Source organism: Sceloporus occidentalis, unplaced genomic scaffold, assembly GCF_023333645.1.
Source record: "Sceloporus occidentalis isolate IW3139 unplaced genomic scaffold, rSceOcc1.0.p SCAF_1, whole genome shotgun sequence".
NCBI lineage: Eukaryota > Metazoa > Chordata > Lepidosauria > Squamata > Phrynosomatidae > Sceloporus > Sceloporus occidentalis.
This window is the reverse complement of record NW_028316981.1, coordinates 33,977,781-33,991,934: the sequence shown is the minus strand read 5'-3', so window position 1 is coordinate 33,991,934 and position 14,154 is coordinate 33,977,781. Positions and strand designations below refer to the sequence as shown.

At 40.0% G+C, this 14,154-nt stretch overlaps 1 protein-coding gene across 1 annotated transcript in view; it reads left to right on the top strand.

Moving 5' to 3' along the window:
• Positions 1–14,154, top strand: part of LOC149321300 (leucine-rich repeats and immunoglobulin-like domains protein 1) — a 167,297-nt gene that overhangs the window by 105,496 nt on the left and 47,647 nt on the right. The window contains exons 4-5 of the mRNA XM_089519179.1: positions 11,573–11,710; positions 12,402–12,545. Coding sequence (XP_089375305.1) covers positions 11,573–11,710; positions 12,402–12,545 — 282 coding nt within the window. The remainder of the gene's footprint in view (positions 1–11,572; positions 11,711–12,401; positions 12,546–14,154) is intronic.

The following is a 14,154-nucleotide window of genomic DNA, read 5'->3' as shown; positions in this document are numbered from 1 at the left end:
GACAAGGCCTGTAGATTTAGCTTTAACTTTTGATCAGTGCATTGCTGACCTTTCTGTGTAACATCTAGCTTGTCTGGTTAAGACACTTGATTAAATCCCTGGAGGGCTATGAGTTGCTTACACAGAGATTTGTTTTGCCAGAGAAAGGCTGCCTTCTAAAAGCCCTACCCTATCCATCTCATTTTTTTTAATGGGGAAAATCTAAAAGACAGTACCAAAGAACAGCAGTGAAGTACTGACCCAGAGAGTTGTCCTCAGTAATGCTGCCATCCTGAACACGTTTGTCAGGTGTAAACAATTGAACACAATGAAATGTGATGCCTAGGGATAAGTGCTTGGGATTGTGCTGTAAGTGTTCAAGATTGCAACCTTAATTAGAAAGATCCAGTACAGATGCCGCAGAATTTCTCCTGTCCCAGCCTCCTGCTTACTTGATGATCTACTGCAATTTTCACACTACCAAACAAACAGTTAGGAGTTGGAAATTTTTACTAGGCTGTGGCAAATCACTAAGATCTATCAGTGTATTGATTTATTTATTGCTGTAGATGATGTGAATGAGACCTAATAATAAAAAAAGAAATTTCAGATATTTATCTTACGTTGAAAGAGATGCCAAATTGAGATAATTGTTTCCCCCCATCCCCCACCCACAACAACCAAGAATGGAGGACTCTATATTTCATATGTTATAATATCTATCTGTATAAATAGACATTTTTAATTACACACACACACAGGAGGCATGTGAAGATAACGTATTTAAGGAAACCTTCCAAAAACATTTTTGAATACCCGTGCCCTAAAGGCACCAGATCATGTCTGATCATGAAAACCAAGCAGGATCAACCCTGGTTAGCACATGGATGGGAGACAGCCAATGAATACTAACTTCTGTAAGTTATATTTTACAGGAAGGAACTGGCCAAAGCATCTCTGAGTATTCCTTGCCTAAGAAAATCTTACAAAATTAATGGGGTCACCATAAGTCAACAGGTGATTTGAAGGCACATATACCCACACATCAAAATATATATATATATATATATATATATATATATATATATATATATATTACAGAAATTTCAATCATTATATCTTGTTATGGAGATCAGAGGTACAGGAAGAGGCAAGGGTTAGTGGGGGGGGGGATATCCTATAGCTTTGCTACTCTTGATAGGATGCTCAATTCTTGTATCAGTGTACAAAATGTCACCTATTGCAATGGCTGGGAAAACATACATCTTAAGGCAAATTTATTATTGGGGGAGGCAAGGTTCTGGACTGCATAGCATTATGTTCATTTGTTTAGAAGCCAACATTGTGACCATTGCAGTAACATAGAGCAGTGCTTCCCAAACTGTCTAGTGTTGGGGACTGGCAATTATTTTTTTCCAATGTGCCAGGGACTGGTAGCATATGGATACCCATTGGCTACAATTGTTTATTTTTTCCTCATCAACAAATCAACAGTCAATGATGTGTAAACCAGCACTGGTCCATGGACCAACACTTTGAGTAGTACAGATGTACAAAATGTTAAATAGCATCAAGAAGCTGGGCGATAATAGGGGCTGCTGGTGGCTGGAGGAGCAAAAAGTTGCCCACAACATATATTTAAAAAGCCAGTGTTGTCTCTACTTTGTTGGTCAGCTATTGCAGCTGGTGTTTATTGCAGGTCAAATGAGTACCTCCTCTGACACTGGTCTAATAAAGAGAGGCAGAACTTGTTTCTTCATTTTTCACAGAGCCATAATCTCTGTTCAATGTAGTTGGATAGACTGAAGGGGAGAAGCAAGGAGCAGAGTCGCTCAGTTTCATTATTCAACAATCAACCTGGCATCTTGAAAATTTAAGGATATGTTAAGGCTGAATGAAACTGCCCTAGCACTTTGTTTGTCTCATTGATCCCTAAGAGAAATGTGGGATTGTCTGCCAGAGCGTGACAAAGAAGGCTGGGTTCAAAAAGAGGAAGAACATTTTTATCAATCAAATGACACAGAATTTATTCCCATCCAAGAATAATTGGAGCTCCTGATGAAAATATTGAAGAAACATTGGCTGCTGCCTTGAAAAATGAAGAAGCCATAGAGCAAATGTGCCGTAGGGATGTTGAATGTGAAAGAGGGAGGCAGGCGCCTCCCTGCTTCTGTCTTTTAATTTTCTTTTGAATGATTCCACCTGTTACAGCTGTTGTATTTCCAGAGAGACTGTCACTTTCTTCTCCATCCTAAATGTTGGAATGGTTTATGAAGAGCGCATGAAAGCATAGTGTTTCACTCAGTGATTAAGTATGCATACTTAGAACATTAGATCTCTGCAGACAATTTGTGGAGCTTGAGAGAAATACAAATAAACAGTTCACCTTTTTTTCAGAGAAGTTTCTGTACTCTTGATTGCACATCATCTCTCTCTTAAGTGGGCTGCTGGCTGGGGGATTCTGGGAGTTGTAGAACACAAAAGGTCACATTTCAAAGCTCTGCTCATGAATACATGCAGACAGGATCATAGTCTGTCTTGGTATATGACAGATTTCTGAGCTTATATGTTTATTTCCACAGTGATAATGGAATATTTAACAGTGCTGTGATTTAGAGTGAATTCAGATTAAAATCAAGTAGTAATGATTTGAGTCTCTCAGCTGCTCATTAACTACAACAGTAATCCTAAGAACTAAAACTGGCATTGAAATCTGCTATGAGAAGAAATAAAACTGATATGGTAGGATCTAAACCCGAAACCTTTGGGTGTGGGAGGAATCATGTGAGCAGTGATAGTCACTGGAAATTAAGCGGTTCATGCCTACATGCATATGTGTGCATGAGAACATGTAAGTACTTGGAATGAAACAGAAGGAATTTATAATTTTAAATGTCTCTACACTTCCCCTGTGAAGAGTTGAATGAACGAGTAAAAGGTATGGAGTAAAATCAGTAAGTCAATTCAAATTAATTCCCTCAATCTTGACAGTGTATCCCCCCCCCTTTTTTTTTTCCTATTTTGATTGTTAAACTGTCATTTTAATATGCATTCTGTTTTGCCATAGTCCATCATAAATATGATAGTCAAAAGTTATTATGAATTAGTTCTGGAGGAATGATTTCTGTTTATACTCACTGATTCAATTAGTTAAATTTTAGTAATTGTATGTCACTCTGTAAACAGATAATTGCTCCATCCGTTCCAGACTCACCCGCGTAAAGCAAATACCGCTTATCCTCGAGCCCCATTTAAATGAATGGGGCTTGTGCATGTGGTGCAGCAATCTGTGAACTAGAAGTAGATTGGGTTTTGTAAGTCTGCTTATTGAATTTGATGAGTCAAGCTTGTTTCCCATGTCCAAACTCGTCTAATGCATTATATTGCTGTGTAATTTATGTGGATAAACATATAGAGTTGCATGGCATTTATTGAAAATTCCTGTAGCCATTTTGGAACCCTACACATATACATTGCAATTCGTTCTTCTTTTAATTGACTTTTAAGAAGTCCACTCCAACTTTTCGGTGAGTCAGAAAGGTTTTACTTTCTCACAGGAATAAAAATATTTAGACAATATAATGCAAAATGCTCGAGGTTCAGGTATTGTCATTACAGTGTATACATAAAAAAAACATACTGAAGTATTAGGATTTTGGAAACTGGTCTGAATCCTACTGCTAACCCAATCTTAAGTTTACCCATAAAATCAGTGGAATTTATATAAATATAGCCTCACAGTTTAACAGTTGTTTCGGTGGGTTAGGGCTACCAATAGGAGTCAGACCTATATATTTCTACTGGTTCCATCAGTTGTTTTAAAATTTAATATACATTTTAAATCTCCAAAGTCTCATAGTAATAGAGACCTGTATCTCTCTCTTTAGGGAAAAAAAAAAGCTTTTGAAAGCTGGCCTCTGGAGTACATTGCTTTGAGAGGTTTGTCATCAGGCCACACTCACTCATGGTCTGTTCAAGTGTTGCTCATCACTTTCATGAGCTTATCTCCATGGTCACTTTCCACATGCAGAAAGCATTGTATCTGAAGAGGAAAATGTTGTGTTTGGTCAGAGGCTTTCCACACAAGTTTAGATCACTAAACATCCTAGGTTGTGCACGTGCAGATAGCCTACCTGCGAATGGGAAAATTGGACTTCAACGTTTTTGTAACAAGTAATCATCATCAGCAATTACATGTAATTGTGAACTGGGCAGGTGTTGTGTAAGTGTGTGTGTGTGTGTGTGTGTTGGGTAACAGCGTAAATGTCTAATCCTATGTCATGCTCCCAACATTATGTCTTCAGCAGCCTTGATTAACATTCACTGCAAGAGTAGAGTAGGACTTCCAAGCTGTGAGCAGCTGTTAAAACAGAGTATGCTTTGGTCAAATCATGTTGGCAAGTCAGTGGGAATGTGAACAGAGCATAGATTCTTGTGTGGTGGCTTGCCACATTGACTCTACCAAAACATTCAGGTTGCAAGCCTGTGAGACAGATACCTAAGGTTTCCTGTGTAACTCTTTGGCATGTGATGAAGGCTAGGGCGATGTAATCCGTAAGTGAGGTAATTGATGAGTTTATCTATTCGCATACAGTGCGCCCATATCATACGTATGGTGGAAGCCACGCGGAGAGAAGAGGCGGAGTGTCCCATAGGGAACAATGGGGTCTATACCCATGGTGCACGCATGCGTTGCCGCACCACCACGTGCACGAGCCCCAATCATTTAAATGGGGCTCGAGTATAGGTGGTATTTGATTTACACGGGGGAGTTCGGAACGGATCCCCCGCGTAAAGTAAGGGCACACTGTACAATAAATACAGGAGTTTCTTAATGGGCTGATGGGGTGGACTAGAAATAGAAATTAGCATCTGATTACTCTTATCAAAGACGAGAGGGGAAATAGTACAAACTCATTATATTTCAAGTAATTATTGTGCTATTGCTGAAGACACATGGGGAAAGATATCGATATCTGGCAGTGTGTGCTAATATTCAGATCAGATGCCTGACCTGAGATGAATGTGTGGGTATCTGTATGCCCAGGTGACCCAAACGAGACATACAAAATGACAAAGAGGAAGAAAATGGTATTGAAAAGGGATATTTAGCAGAAAGGACATGAGGTGTAAGTAGGTATGCAAGTTTTGGTCTGAAACCCTGATGCCTAGAAAGTAGCTGAAGCTGTCAGCATTCCAACAGTGGTCCCTCTTATTAAAGTTCAATGATGGAGCAGAAACATACAGACAAAAGCTGCTATGTTCATGTATGTGTACAATTTTATGCTTAGCTTGAGAATCTTTGGAGGCCTTCCCATACCAGAGTCCCTTTGCAACCATATGCTGTGGATCATCTTTACATAAAACACCATCAATAGATGGGGCAGTGGAACTTAACAAAATTCTCATGCTGCTGCTTCACTACATTTCCCAGCATTCATATTGAAGACTAGTACTGGTTTATGATGGCCCTTGCCCTGGCTGAAATACAGTGTCTTGCTCACTGCCTACTGCTTCATTTTCATAAATCAATCAACCAGCCAACCAAATTAGAACTTTCCTCTGGCTGGTCTTGCAACAGAGACGATGAAGTATTTGAGTTCTCTGTGCCAGATACTGTATGTGGTGTCCTTTAGTGCTCGTAATGTCATACCATGAGGCACATTGGCAATGAGCTGATTGTTATAGTAGCCTGTCCCCCTAAGGAAGTATTTTTGTCAGTTGAGGTGATTTGACCTTCTGCAATCTTACAGAAATTATCTGTGACTTACTCTGTTAGTGTGAAGGCTCTTGATTGGGCAGGTGTGAGGAAGTATGAAATATCCTCAGCTATAAGATCACTGACTTGATTTTCCATCTCCTGTTAGTACTTGTCTCAGCTCTTGCATCCAGCTCCTGTTGGTGTTCGTCCTTACTCACATTGGGGACTTTTCACTCTATATAGCCCTCTGTGCAAATTGTCCTTCATACAAGAATTTATTTGCTTATGTTGTGAAATGCAGGCAGATGGTGAGACTTGGTCATGATTGTTGACCAGAGGATGAAAATAATCCAAATGGAGCAACACCTGTGCTCCTTTTTATGAACACTGAATCAGGTCAGGTTTAAACAGGTGCAGTCCTCTGTCATTGCTTCCTGCAGTACTTTACAGTTCAGCAGTGGAATCAACAATTTCAGAAGATGATGAACTCTCTCTTGTCAGATGTTTTAAAATAGAACTTGGATGGCCACCAATTTGAGATGCTTTAGCTGTAGATTTTTGGTTTGTAGAGGCTGGACTATATGATCCTTTGGGTTCTCTGTGAAGCATGTATGCATGAAATACAGCTTTATGTTTGGAATAAGATATGTATATGAAAGTTTTTTCTTGATATGTGAAACATTACCATATTGGGGACTGGACGCATGGAGAAGAGGTGGTCTCCTTTCCATTTCAGTTTTTTTATGTTGGTTGGTTGGTTTTGTGTGCAAGGCAAATAAGCTCACTTCCAACCCTAGGGTGTTCTCTGACTTACCAGGGAGTGCCATTTGCCGGTCACAAGCCAAGCAAGGCAGAGACCATGCATTTTCACCAGTCCTGAGCTTTTCCCTTCCCAGAAGCCTGTGTAGTTTCCCCAGGCTCTCAGGAAGGGTGAGAAAACCTTCCAATCAGGGTCCACCTGTTTGTTGGCTTGTAGGTGGGACTCGAGATGCTAAGGCAGAAGCTAAAATCCAATGTGAACCCTTGCTAGACACCAGCATTCTGAAGTCCCCTGAGCAGTTGGCATTGAGCTGCATTCCCTACCTCCCTTTGTCTTTTTCCTGTTTATGATTTTGTTTGTAGCTTTGTTTATGACATATGTGAAACGTTATACAGTTGGCCCTTCTTATACACGGATTTTTTATACACGGATTTAAGCATACACGGTTTGAAAATGTTCCAAAAAAGTATAAATTTACCTTGATGTTCCATTTTTTTATTAGGGACACCATTTTGCTATGTCATTATACTTAATGGGACTTGAGCATACACGGATTTTGTTATACACGGGGGATCTTGGAACCAAACCCCAGTGTATGACAAGGATCCACTGTAGTATATTTACTTTGTTGCAACTTTAGCATGGGCTTGGATCCAGTTGGGGTAGCCAAGGCATGGGTTTCCATCAGACCCAGCTAGGGGTCCCATTATGCAACCATGGGGGTGGACAACCAAGGTCATGCAATACTAGGCGGCATGTTAGGTGACAGGCTAGGGTTTTGCTTTTTCAGTCTTCCTTATTATTTCTTGCAAAAGCTAGACTTCACAGACATTTATCATTAGCAATCATGCTTTGTTATATTTTCTGCATTTTAACATCCTTACCCCTTCACATTCTCATTGGTGTAGCCATTTGGCTTGAATTGAATAGGTTGGAGGTTTACTTGGAGGTTGCCTCAGTATAAAATAGGCAGGTAGAACTTTCTTGCTTAAGCTGCATTGGTTTAAACCTCATCTATTCACCAGGAGTGATGACTGGACCTATACTGTGCAGGATCTTTCCCTTCCTTTCATGCTGGGAAGAAAGGTGTTTTGTAAATAGGAAGTTAGGGTGGGAGCTGACATTCTTCTCCATTTTGTTGCAAAGCAAGCATATCACCCATCTTGCTCCAGGGCTATGACTGTAACTAATTAAGAATTTGGTATATACAGCTTATGCTGAGTTTCACAGTGGCTGACCAAAGTATGCCAGGAGTACATATCCTACCCCAGGACTACTCTTGCTGTGTATTTGTGCTCCACCTGAACAAACATTCTTTGCAAAAAAAAAAAAAAAAAAAGGCTTGAGAATCTGTCAGACCTTCCCTTGGGAACTAGTGATTCAATGGCCTCTGAGAAAAGTTGAGGTTATTTCTGTGGCCACTCACTCCTTGTTTGAAGAACATGGTTACAATCACTACAGTTTGCTTTGTGAAGCACAACACTTTTCCAAAGGTGGCAGAAGCATTTACTGTAAGACTGTTTAAAGGTCTTTTTACTAGAAAACTATGCTCAGATTGATACGAAGTGAAGCATATACTGACCTGCCATGACAGTTGCTTGGGTGCACATGTGCATCCTTCAAATTCAGCCAGTCTATCATGCTTACTTTATTTCATTTGCTGTGTTTATGATATATATTTATGTGCTGTATTTGTGAACAATTCAGAAAGACTGTAGATGCAAAATGGCGTGGGTGTTATACACATAATAATGCATTGAAACCATGCATTCCAAATGATACAAGGCATCTTTGGAGCATTTAAAAAAAAATAAAGATTGTAACTGGCTCTGGCTTAGCAGACTGCTAGAAAAGATGGAAGGTGGGAAGACCCCTTCTTAACAGCAGATTTGTTTCATGTAACCTTCTCCTTCTGATATAGCCCCCAAGACCTTGCACGTCCTTTGGTAGCAGTCATTCTTAGCAAGTTTCATTGTTCTCTTTGCACACAAACATATTTGAATATTAATAGAATGAAAAGGGATGTGCATAGCTCCATTCCTGTTTGAAGCTCGGTTTTGTTTTTGATGCTTATAGCAGGTGGTGTCTTAATAGAGTTTTGCTGTATTAAGGTTTCTTTTCCCCTCAATTAACAAAGCCTGGCCAGACCTGTAAGTTGATACTAGATGAAGGTCAACCATGCAATTTCTCCCTGCCTCCCCATTCTCATTTCGGGAAAACCAAAAATAACTTCTACCATTTGGAGCAAAGATCACCTCTTTAGGATATGGAGAGTCTGCCCCCTCCCACTCCTGGTTGTAGAGAAGGCTGCTGAAAAGACTTATCAATAAATATTCACAGAGACATTTAGCACTGGCCTACCCACTGGGATTAAGGTGTAACCTTACCTTCTAACGCACACTCTGGTATTCCTGGAAAAGCCATGATCTTTTGAAGTAGCACCACCTGTTTTATTCTGTCATTTCTCACTAGTGCACAGAGAAAAACTAGTGTCTCATTTTCTACCTGCATTCTTTTTTTAAATCGTGAGCAATAATTATATAGTTAGCAATCAAGACAAGAAGATTTCTTTGGCTTCTATGGCTGTCCAGGTTGGCTGCATTGTTTCTCCACCAAGGAAGATTAAGGATGACTACGTAAGGTCAGAGTTGTAGGGTCTTAGCAGAGGTTAGTGGAAACAGCATGGTATAGTGGTCTGGACATGGACTAGGACACTGGGAGGAAACTAAGGTTCAAATCCCCACTTGGATATAGAAACCCACTGGGTAGCCTGGGGCAAGTCACACTTTCTCAGTCTTAGAGGAAAACAAGAGTAAACCCCCTCTCTGGACAAATTCGGCCAAAAGAATCCTGTGATAGGGTTGTCTTAGGGTCATCATAAGTAAAAAATGACTTAAAGGCACACAACAACAGCAAAGCAGAAGTTAGGGATCACACAATATGTTTCATTATGTACATCTTTCCCTCTCCTTTCTCTATTCAGGAGAAGAGGTGTGTCTCTGTCTCTTCCCAAAATACTCCATCCCCATGGCAACTGAAGAAAGACCTTGATTGTACAGTGAAAGCTCTTTCTGTTTTTCTAAAGGGTGGGGGTAAGAAGGAAGGATCTGTAGAATGAAGGGTTAAACCTTTACTCACCCTATTTAATGGACCTTACCTGGACAGGGCTTATGCATGCTTTGACAAAAAAGAAAAAGAAGAGGAAAAGCTACCCAAAGTCACATCAAACTCAGTGGTACTTTATTTCAAGTAATGTGTGCGGTCAAGTTGCACATTTTGAGTAACAGCAGGATTTCCCCTTATGCCGGGGGGGGGGGGGGGCTGGAACAGATCTCCTGCATAAGGGAAGGGAGGACTGTACCACATGAGATGTATTTCTTAAATTTTCCATGAAAATCATATGCTTCCCTTGGAAATTCAACATGCTCCACCGTTCTTTCAGTGATTTCCAAATTCTGGCCTTCCAGGTATTTTGGAGTTAGGCTCCCAGCATCTCAGGCCATTGGCCAAGCTTAGAGGTACTATTCTGCAGTAGCTCTGTTCTGTCTTGGAGGGGCACTCTCAGAGGGTGGTGCTGGGCTGGCGAATTCTTGCTTGACTCTTTGGCCATTGGCCTGTGGAGTCCCTCAAGGTTCAGTCTTGTTTTCTACGCTTTTTATTCTACACGAAACCACTGGGAGAGGTTGTTCAGGGGTTTGGAGTCAGGTGTCACTGGTATTCTGATGATACCCAGCTCTATCACTCCTTTCCACCTAATTCCAAGAAAACTGTTCTTGTGCTAAACCAGTGCTTAGCAGTTGTAATGGACTAGATGAGGGCAAACAAATAGAAGCTTAAACCAAACAAGACAGAGGTGCTCTTGGTCAGTTGAAAGGCAGATCCAGTAATAGGGACTGATCCTGTGGTAGATGGGGTTACACTCCCCCTGAAAACATAGGTTCACTGTTTGGGGATATTGCTAGATTCAGCTCTGACTTGGAGGTCCAGGTTTCAGTAGACAACAGGAGTGCTTTTGCACAGTTAAAGCCAGCATGCCAATTGTACCCATTCCTAAAGAAGTTGGATCGTGCCATGGCAACACATGCTTTTATCACATTCTGATTGGACTACTATAATGTGCTCTACATAAGGATGCCTTTGAAAAATGTCCATAAACTTCAGTTGGCCCAAAGAGTTGCAGGCAGCTTGTTAATTAGGCCTGTCTACAGGGAGCACACAACCCCTTTGTTGCAACAGCTCCATTGGCTGCCAGCCTGTTCTCAGGCACAGTTCATAGTGCTGGTTTTGACCTATAAAGCCCTATATGGATTGGGACCAGGTTATTTGAGGAACCATATCTTCCTTTATATCCCCACCAACATATCCTTGTGCTGACAATATATTGGGCAACTTGCATATGACTTAGACTGCTAATTGAAAATAGATACAGCCATAGGAAGATATAAAATTATGCAGTTAAGATTTCACCTAAAGTAGTGTGGTTATAGTCTACTTTTATTTATACCAGCTTAGACCATATTCCAGTTTATTGTAAGTTAAATAACTTCACTTTGTGCAACCCACTTTTCAGAACAATACTCCATTTTTCATGGTTTTTCATTTAGTCCAGACCCCCTTCATTGTAATGTAATGAGTGTTAAAGGATTACTAATAATACATATGTCTGCCAACATTTCATTGGCATAATAACTTTACATACACGTTGCATTGACATGTGAGCATAGAGCCAGGCAGGCAACAGGTGGTGGATACATTGGGAAATCACTTCTTTGGTTTTTATTGTGTCACTAGACGTATCAGTTCTTAAAATCTTTTAGAATCCTATCCAGTATGTCTCTTGTGTTAGTACAGTGTGTGAGTGTCCCAATTGGAATAGATAGCTTTAACACTTCTTATTCTTTCTGATGAACAGTTCTGAAAGCTTGTCAATGCCATTTTAATAAAAAGTGTTATTTGACCTTATTTTAAAATTTTCTAATCATTTATTTTCTCTCCTTGAAACATATTGAACATTAGCCTGGAGCCAAATAAGTGATGAGAGACTGTTTCTGTTGTTTATGCTTGTTTTAGTTTGTAACCCAAGGAGTGGAAAAAGTGGATTATGTCAGATTCCTCTCCATTCTGCATTATAGGAATCGCAACAAGATCCATAGCATTGAAACAAGCCAGCTGGAGCCTTATGTTGCCCTGGAAACATTGGACCTGAGCTCAAATAACATCACAGAAATCCGAAGTGGCTGTTTCCCAGTGGGGCTTCATATAAAGGAACTGTAAGTTTGCTTTGTTCTAAAACATTTTATGGGAACATATCCATTTATACAGGAAGAATAGACTAACATATTTTGAGTTGTGTAGCTCATGGATTATAGCAGGTAATTGACTCCTCCTCCTGAGCTGCTTTTTCACATCTGTCCCTTTCCCCTGCCTCCCCACTACTTTTTTGCCTTGTTTGGTCATCTTTGGTCTTCTAAGGTGACCCTGCAAGCCTGAAGCCAGTCCATGCCTTCTTGTCACATTCCGATGAGTTAGGTGAAAGTCATTACTATTTAAAGGATTGGAAATGTTGGCAGAGAGATGCTACTTAGAATTTTAGTGTCTAACTCCTATTCATATGCAGTTTTGTTGTTGTTGTTGTTCAAATATTGTACCTATTAGGCTATAGTGGCTTTACCCCTTGTTATTGGTATGGATTTTGTCTCATTGCCCTGCGGGCTGAAAGAGAATGTATAAGCAACCTCTGGGAGGTTGAATGTCCAGTGGTACCTCAGGGGATATCTTATCATCAGCTGTCTAAGGGAAGAAAGAAAGCCTGTCCTGATCTGTTTGGTGGGCAGGGGGTGCAGGGAAAACTTGATTTTGGGAGGTGTTGTGTCTATTATTGCTTAGCCACTCAAATTCAGAGTGATTGACCTGAGACCTCTGACGTAACCGTTTGGATGTTCTGTGATTAATTTATTGCAGCTATCTGGGGAGCAACAGAATCAGCATCTTAGAAACTAAGGCTTTTGATAGCCTGTCGGGATCCCTGCTAACACTTCGCCTGAGTAAAAACAGGATCACGCAGATTCCTATTAAAGGATTCAAACTGCCCAAGCTAATGCAACTGTGAGTAGAAATGTGCACTTTAATTATGGCTAACCAAGCTTTATGGAGACAAACGTTCCCTAAGGACATACTCACCAAATGCAATCCTTTCACCCTGTGCCTGTAAAACATTGAATAAACTATTTTTTAATGGCTCAGTGGCAACACCTAATAAAACAATTCAGGAATACGGAGAGGGGGTTGGTGGTACCGCAGACAGATCACACTATTAACCAAAACACAAAGAAACTTTAAAATTAATTGTTGCATTAGATATTTCAAACATACAATATCATTTCTGCCCCCATTCATCCCAGTGTGCATATTTTACTTGCGCCTTTTTATTTTTCCCTTTGTTATACAAAAAGACCATGAAAGCAAAGCAGGTCAGATGGCTTTCTCAAACCTTGATTTCAGGACCACACATGTGTCTTTATGTAGTAATAAACCTACAACCAGGGAAGGCCATTAAAGTGTGCAGTTGACATTTAGATGAACAAAATGGTGCTTTTGATGAGATTGCACACACTTTGTTGTTTGTCTAGCTAGAGTATAGCAGTGGGCTGTATTTGATTAAAAATATACATCTGCATCTGTGAAGGTGCTTTATGCATAAATAATTGACCTTTGTCTTTGACGTTTGCTTGCTGCTTTCTGGAAGTTTGGAACCTGACTCAAAGGCTAGATCACTCACCATTTTGAATAAGATTTTAAGTGGGCATACACTAAAAATGAAGCTGTATTTTTACGTGGAAAGCTTTTGGGAATCCCTTTTAAACTGAAATAATGTTAGCAGTTGAATTTTACTTAGACCCCAGGAAAATAGTTTTAAGTACTAATGAACAAATCACCTGTTCAGACAGTCAATTTCACTGTATATTTTTCCCTACACAATAGAGTCATATTTTACTTTCTCCAGATTCTGAACAGAGATGGTTTGTAAGGCTCATATTCAAGAGAGGATATAGGATTTGGGCATTTCCTTTTCAGTTTTTTTTCTTTATTAGAAGATAATCCCCATCTACCAGTCCTGTGCAGATACATAGCAATAGCAGCTTCATTTATATACTGCTTCATACCACTCTAACCAGTCTCTAAGTGGTTTATAACTGTAAGCTAATTGCCCCCATCAAGCTGGGTACTCATTTTAGTGACCTCGGAAGGATGCAAGCCTGAGTTGAGCCTGAGCCGTAGCTGGTATTGAACTTGCAGCCTTGTGGTTTGTAAGTGAGTGAGTGGCTGCAGTACAGGCATTTAACCACTGCATCACCAGGGCTCCTTATTAACATTCTTATTAACATTAAGGATATTATTAACATTCTTCATTTATACCATGCAGATATATAACATTTGTAATACAGGTTGAGCCTCCCTTGTCTGGAGTTCTGAAATCCAAAATATCCCCCCCCCCCCAAAAAAAAAAAAAATCCACAACTTTTTTCATGGGTGGCTGGGCTAGTGACACCTTTGGTTTTTGATGGCTCAGCGTACACAAGCTTTGTTTCATGCACAAAATTATTAAAAGTATTGTATAGTTGGCCCTTGGTATCCCCAGGCTTTTTATCCTTGTATTCAATATCCACAGCTTTAAAATATTTTTAAAAATATAATATAAATACAAAATTACTTA